Source organism: Asparagus officinalis, chromosome 7 (genome assembly GCF_001876935.1).
Source record: "Asparagus officinalis chromosome 7, Aspof.V1, whole genome shotgun sequence".
In the NCBI taxonomy this organism is placed as follows: domain Eukaryota; kingdom Viridiplantae; phylum Streptophyta; class Magnoliopsida; order Asparagales; family Asparagaceae; genus Asparagus; species Asparagus officinalis.
In genome coordinates, this window is record NC_033800.1 from 129,762,612 (window position 1) to 129,770,105 (window position 7,494).

The 7,494-nt window shown below is 36.3% G+C and overlaps 1 protein-coding gene across 1 annotated transcript in view; it reads right to left on the reverse strand.

Moving 5' to 3' along the window:
- LOC109848378 (auxin response factor 11) overlaps positions 1 to 6,920 on the reverse strand; it is an 8,996-nt gene extending 2,076 nt beyond the window's left edge. Inside the window, exons 1-13 of the mRNA XM_020417844.1 lie at positions 6,209 to 6,920; positions 5,980 to 6,092; positions 5,326 to 5,424; positions 5,177 to 5,233; positions 4,498 to 4,650; positions 4,332 to 4,416; positions 4,089 to 4,179; positions 3,538 to 3,702; positions 3,348 to 3,467; positions 2,910 to 2,985; positions 2,673 to 2,811; positions 480 to 1,840; positions 197 to 387 (exon numbers count right to left, since the gene is read on the reverse strand). Coding sequence (XP_020273433.1) covers positions 197 to 387; positions 480 to 1,840; positions 2,673 to 2,811; positions 2,910 to 2,985; positions 3,348 to 3,467; positions 3,538 to 3,702; positions 4,089 to 4,179; positions 4,332 to 4,416; positions 4,498 to 4,650; positions 5,177 to 5,233; positions 5,326 to 5,424; positions 5,980 to 6,092; positions 6,209 to 6,281 — 2,723 coding nt within the window. The 5' untranslated portion in view covers positions 6,282 to 6,920. The remainder of the gene's footprint in view (positions 1 to 196; positions 388 to 479; positions 1,841 to 2,672; positions 2,812 to 2,909; positions 2,986 to 3,347; positions 3,468 to 3,537; positions 3,703 to 4,088; positions 4,180 to 4,331; positions 4,417 to 4,497; positions 4,651 to 5,176; positions 5,234 to 5,325; positions 5,425 to 5,979; positions 6,093 to 6,208) is intronic.

The window sequence follows — 7,494 nt, forward strand, 5'->3', positions numbered from 1 at the left end:
CCAATAGGAGGCAAAAGGAGGCAAAAATAAATGAATCTCTATGCATAAGTACACATCATGTGAAATTGAAAAGAAGAAGATTTTTATATTATCGAAGGATCAGGTCATTGTGAACTTGTAATTAAGCTCATCTAGATACTAACACCTACATATCTTCTTCTGTTAGAAAGAAAATAAAAGGAAATAATAAACTTACTCCCATGGATCATCTCCAACAAGAAGAACATCATTTTCATAGTCAACGTAAACTAGTTTCCATTCTGAACCTTTATGATCATCCAGCTGCCCATCAAGCCCAAACATGCATGCTATTGCAGACCTTAGTTCATGGTAATCTTTAAAGCGCGTCACATCAATTGACCTCCCAACAGATCCTGATTTTTGTACCTATATAAGGAAAAAATTATACTCCATATCATTGCAAGTTCAAAACAAAATTTATAACACAAATCAGATAAATGAGAAATCAAAGTTTATACCTTTGTATATGTTCGTAAAGGTTGTAGAGCCATTTGTTTCATTGAACATCTATTAAGGAAGTTTCTTTCATTAACATCCATTCTGGCAGATGAAGTACCCCCTGATCCCTCAGGAATTTCTTGTGGAGGTAGAAATTGAGAGTCTGCTAGATTCGATGAAGTAACTTGAGACTGCAATTCTTGATTGCAGGTGAAGCTACTAAACAAATCTTCTGAAGAAACACAAAAACCAGAATCTCTTACCGCACTGAATCCTTCTAATATTGTACTTGAGACACATGACCTCCCTATCATATTTCCATTGCTAGCTTCAAACAGTAGGTTGCTGAAAGTTTCGCTTTGGTTAAAACTCTCATCAGACAAGTCCCTCATTCCACATGAATTAGTTACTTTTTCCAAGTCATTCTCCCGTTCATCAGCTGCCCGGTTACCTGGGTTATTTATTACTTGGGCACTGAAAAATTCTGGTACGTACGAAGGTAGACGGTTGGGGGTACGGGGTTCTGAAAAGCAAGAGAATTGAAATGACTCAAAGGGAATAAGTGCTTCTGAATCCACTATGGAAGATATATCAGCTGAAGGACTGGTAGAAATATCTGACGCTAATAAAAACAAGGAATCTTGGATGCCAAGGCTAGATAACAATTCAGGTTCATTTGAAGGGACAGAAAAAGATTGGCAGCACGAATTTTGTTTATCAAATGAATATACTGATGCTAAATCTGGTAATTGAGCAGAAGTTGGGTCAGGATTGCAAAGATGTACTTTTTCTTGGTCCTTTGGCTCTAGTTCTTGATCAATAGTTTTTGGAGATTCACGGTCCTTTGTCTGTAGTTCTTGTTCAGTCACAACATTCTTTGCTCCGTCAGAATTCTCAGCCACTTCTTGCAACAATGATCTATCACAATTTCTCTCTAAGTTCCTGCTCCTATACTCCTTACCTTTCTCTAAAGAAGCTTTCTCTAATAAAGTAGTTACCATTGGTTGATGTTCTTGCTTCCCAACATTAGTCTCAGGTGCACTTTCTATATGAACTACAGGCTGCTCCACGCTACAGAGAATCTGTTGCTGTACAAGAGGGAGCTGTTCCTGATGCAATGGACTTCTTAGTGCACTAATTGTTGGTGATGAGGACAAGGGTTTAGAAATGCCATTCCCTCCAATTTTCTGTAAAATGCTTGCATAAATTGATTGATGGCATCTCAACTGATTATCCGGACTTGGACTTTGAGATGAATGAAGCATCTTCAAGAGTTGGTCCGAACCAACACCAGAAAGCATTGAATGGATGTTCCCAGTTCCACTTTCTAAAGCCCGTGGTAAGGTTTTCACATTTCCAGATCCAGTTTCCAACCCAGGAACTGTGAAGTTTGGCAGAAGAAGGATCGACTTTTAGATTACTATATCAGAAATCAAGAAAGATCACATACATCGATGCACATGTTCAAAATTGATTTGAGCAATGGATATAAGTGGGTGCTTATTATAATTTTGAAAGGAAAAGAATGCAGAGCATATAGAAATGAAACATTAGCAAATAAACAAATCTCATATTATGGCAATATACTAGTCCTGAATTTTTGGATTGGCCCGTTACATCCAATAAGAACCATTTATTGATTTACGCGAGAGTATTTAGTATTTTGTACAAAGATCAAAAGACAGATACTTCTAGTTTCCCTAGTCGTGCAGCGAAAAGCCAGTAGTGGGCTGAACTTCACAGATTTCAGAATTAAATTTCCTATCATTTAATTAAATAGAATTGTCCCCTATTATTCTTTGTGAAATATTTACTACTCTTTAAATTTGTAGGCGCAGATCTGTTGACTCGTACATACACAACACAAGCATCAACCATGCCACTAAGTTGATGCTTTAAAATGCAAAATGACTTGTTAAATCTAGTTGATCCTAACTTGCACCCACCTACGACCCATCTTGACTCCAGTTATCTCTACTTCGCGTATGAATACAGGTTTGGTTTATTTTGACATCAGAACAATCTAATTACAGTTCTCTTTTTTCAGACAGAACATGATTTGCATAGTAACTATCTGCTTGTCCAAAATTACCATTTCGATCTAACTAGATAAGGAATAAATGAGTAGAAAAACAATTAGTAGATACAATAACTACATGAAAAACTAAAATACCTTGTTAACTGGTAAGTGAAAGTGCAGTTACAAGACTTACCTCCAAATCCAGGCAGACATTGTCGCTTCAAACTTGGTGTAGGCACTGTAGGGTAAACAAAAAAATTTTCAGGAGTCTCAATTTCCCATAGGCTTACCCTTCCTGGTTTCTCACCATAACCTTGTTCATCCCATTCTACCTAATAAAGACATAAATAAGACTTAGCCTTCAAAGATTCCGCTGGTCCTTGATACTAGCAGAAACGCTTCATTCAACCAAATGTAGATATGAATTCACCTGTAAATTCCGCCAATTTGAGTTCGGCCATCTTAATGGATCAAAATCGCTAATACCTGCAATTGTGCCCATATATCTGCAGCAGAAATAAATCAGAAGAAAAGGTTAGTTACATGTCCAACGACAAATATATGTACAAAATCAGTATTCGTTTGACAGCAGTTCTAAAATAGTTTGTTGACAATAATACTAATACAAATTAACAAAAAAGAACGTTTAGGAAACAAAAAAAAAAAGTGCAAAAGCAATATTCATTGGTTCTTCGACTAAGATCTCAATTCATTGATAATAATACAAATCAGCAAAAATTTAAATTTCTAAACAAAGAATTCGTTTCAGTGTGCAAAGACATAATTATAAAACATGGTATTTTGTTAAAATTTGGAAACTCTCCATATAAGCAAATCACAAAATGGTACATATAATACTACAACTTACCTTCGTTTTGTTGATTCCTCTGTTTCAAACATCATCCCAAATCTCATTCCAATTGACAGTTGAGAATATACAACTTTATGGTACTTGGCCAAAGGAATGATGAATTCTGAAGGACATGCTCTGAGAATACACAGCTTAAAAAAAATAAACAAGAATGCACAATGAAGGTCATATATAAGCAACAAACTACCTTGGATTATAGTAAATAGTAAATGGGCTCTGACTAGCTGCAGCATGAGCTGCAGCAGCAAGAACACCGATATGCATACTATCGGTAGACAGCACAGATGATGACAATGCAGTTTGCTGACGATTCGAACGTCTAATACCCAAACGCAATTGTGACTTCTTGTCCCTGCATACATCACCATAAACAATTTTAATGATTATGACCATCATAAATTCAACTATAGCTGGATAAAACAAGATATATCTGCAGCTTTTCTGTTTTGCTTAAAAATGACATATTCATGGCTCCTAACCGGTTTTATCATAAATTTTTGCAACTTTTACCACAATAACCCATTAGCACATTGGTTTGTTGACGTTATCATCTGAAGTGATAAAACTATATGGATAACTGTAATAGAAGAGGAACTACAACTTTTCTTCAGAAAAAAAACTTTTTTTTTCTTACTTTCAATGCCCAAAGTCTAGGACTACAATTATATATTATGATATCACTTTAAGTTGATTAAAGAACAGGACATTAACTATGCGGATGCATAACTTCGGAATTACCTAACGAACAAAACAGAATCACCAGCTTTAAGCCGTTTGGTGCCCACAAACAAACTCCAACCAGTTGTCAAAAGATGTCGCTTTGGCTGTCCTGCAAAGAACAGAAAGATTCAGAACTCAATCAGCAGGGAAAATTTTTTAATGAAGTGAGTTTGGTGCCCAAACCAGAGCTTAAAATCTCATAGTAAGAGAATGATGTATATAATTCAAGATAGATCCCTTTTATGTGACAAATGTACCCACCACGGTATATATGACGAAATGTCCACATGTTATCATGTAAATCTCTAACTATGAGCTCTTGATTTGGAGATTGCATTGAATAATCCTGTAAGAGGTGAGTATGAAATTACATGCAGAAATAAAAGTAAATCAGGTTTCTTGTTCTAGTTCACCCAAATGTCCTCACCAATTGAGGAAATAGCTTTTCTGCAGCCCTTCTAGGCACGGAAAAACCGCCATGAGTACTTGTATCACTTGCGGTTAAATTCTTACAAAAGAACTCATTTGGCTGCTTGCTCATTGCATGTCCGAAATTTGGAATTGGAAAGACACCACCTTCCTGAATAAAATAGGACTGTTAGATTTATTTACTATTCTCTTAGTTTATGTCCTTTGTACTACTTACTCCAACATAAACCATCATAGGGATTTTGGAATTAAAAAACAAAACAATAACCATCATAGGGATTCCAAATTTTTGAACAAATTATACAAAGAATTATTTTGTATCAAAGAACTCCAGAGATCAAGTTCCAATATTCAGTCATATGAACGAACTGATCTCTGGATGACATCACACTCCAAGTTGTTACAATTACAAGGTACCAGTGCATATTACACACTAATAATAAGATATCTTGAAAGGAACCAAAAACCACTGAATAATTAAGAAAACACAAACATTTGTCGTTAATTTTTTTTAAGAAAACTAGGCATGACCACAACATGTTTTTTATAGAAATTTAATCTCGGGCAATTCTTCCAAGAATACGATGAAATACTGTGCCCCAAAGATGTCAACTAAAAATGTATTATGTATTTGCTTAAGTGTTTAAGATGCAATTGAGAAGAAGCAAGAAACTTACTGAATTCACCGGTTGGAGGGTCATTTGAGCGTAGATATCGTCAGTATCTCTATCAGCCTGGAAGTATTTCAGAAGAAGTAAATAACAAGCATTACATAGATACTAAAAGGAGACTATACAAAACTAGGAAGTCAGCCAGTTACACTCACATGTAACGTAACATTATGAACCTGACACAGCAACTGAGACGGGAGTGTTGGATAGTTAGGGATGTGTGAATTTGAAATATTTTTAGTCGAAGTTGTCACCTGTAGTAAAGAAACAGATCAAATTAAAGTCGAGAAAATAGATCCACAGCTCTCAGTGCACAATTTGCTCATGGAAGGCCTCAAGAACATTGTATATAACTCTATTGAGAAAAAAAATCGTGAAGTCAATGCAGAAAAAGCGGGGGGAAACTATCTAAAGAGGTCATCAAATATTGCGAACCCTTCCTGCATAATCTAACTAATACAGCTCATTCAAAAAACTCAACGCAGGAAACCTCATGATATACAGGAACCAATTCCAATCAATTCAAGCATATGTACCAACAAAACCTCATTCAGAATAATACTCACCATGCATGTTCGCATAGCCATTATACAATTTCACAAGAGTAATTAACCTTAAGTCAATAAAGGTCAGTAATGAGGAACTGTAAGAGGGTAATCATGACATTCTCCATCTAAAAATGCTTGACATTATCATCTCTAATATAATACGGCAGAGTAAACCAATGTTAAAAAATTGTTGTGAAGATGCAAAGGATCCAGTTATCCTACGCAAGAAAAGAAGGTATAAAAGCATCAAAAGATAAAAACCTGCTCACTGTGCCCTTGAGGGAAATAATACACAAGGGTCCCGGGTTGCGGCAACGATACGAGAGGGCCAGCGCAGGCATGCCACAGCTCAGAGTTAAGCGCCTTTCTTGAACCTAATATCCAAAATTTACACATTTTGATAGAACTATTAGTACTAGAAAAAAAAAGGACAGAAGCTCAAACTACCAACGAGCTAAAGAGTAATAAATCAAACCCAAACATCGCTAACCTGAATCGCTCTGGACCTCTTCCAAGAGCCTCATTTCATCTAGAATTGCTGATGACTTACCTGCAGAAGTCATCTTATCTTCACCTAGCCAGCTCTCAAGAGTTCTTCCTACACTTAATTCAAATCGAAGCAAGGCCAAAGAGAAACAGGAGTCACTTCCATTCTAAGAAAAACACTAAAATGGCGTGCAACTCAAAAGACCCACATCCAAAAACACATCAAGCTCTCATTTTGCAAAGAGAAGACAGCATGCCAGCATCCAATCTCAAGAACCCACCATCAAAAACCCAACTTTATCTTAAAGAAATAGTCCCCACATGCCAAAAACATGCAGAGAGGCCAATCAAGGCGCGAGCACGCGAGAGAATAGTAACATTTGCAATGAGTGGGTTGAATATGGCTTCTTGTTGTCTTCACTCTGCTTTATTCTCTTTATTTTTTAGCGTCACAAAGATACCGATCTTTCAACGGAGGCCATGATTTTGGGGTTGTATCCCTTTTTCGCTTTCTGCTCGGAGTTGGGAAAGAGAGGAGAGCGGCTTTCTCTCTCTAAACTCTCTCCGTTTTCTTTTCTTTTTTGTTTTCGCCGTAGCTGGGATTATCGATTTCCACAATGGCAGCTTTAGTGGACTGCGAGCAGAAGGAGAGAGAGAGAGAGAGAGAGAGAGAGAGAGAGAACAGGGAAAGATGAGCTCTGCACGAAAGCGGGGACTGTAGCAGGCGAAAACAGAGGGAGAGAAAAGGCAGGGGGAGTTTTAAATTATTTGAAGGGTTTTTTTCTTCCATTTGCATCCTCTTGAAAAAAAAAACTTTTGAAAATTTGTGACTATTATGATTTTAATTTTTTGCAAGAACGTCCCTTCAACTAAAGTACATTCACATTGTCGTCTCTACTGTAGGTGAATATCCAGTTAAAGAGATTTCATTATAATGATGTCAAGGTAGAGACTTGTCAAAAGGTGAATGAATGATGATATTTTTAGATAAGCATATGAGAAGAAAAAGAAAAACTTAGTGCTTTATCCGTGTCACAATTATTTTTTTTAATAAACTTCTGCGACATTTACCATCGAAAAATTAAAACCTTTAGGGAGTTTTGAATTTTGAAGAAGGGGAGCAGTATAATAAGAAAATGTGTTACATAAGCCTCCACCAAAATATTTGCCAAAAATACTTTGGTCTCAAACTTTTCAAGTAGTAAAACAACTAAATACCTATTTATATTTGAAAAGTTGTGCAACATATTGTTCTTATGTTTGAAAACTATGTTCACACTAACTAGCAAG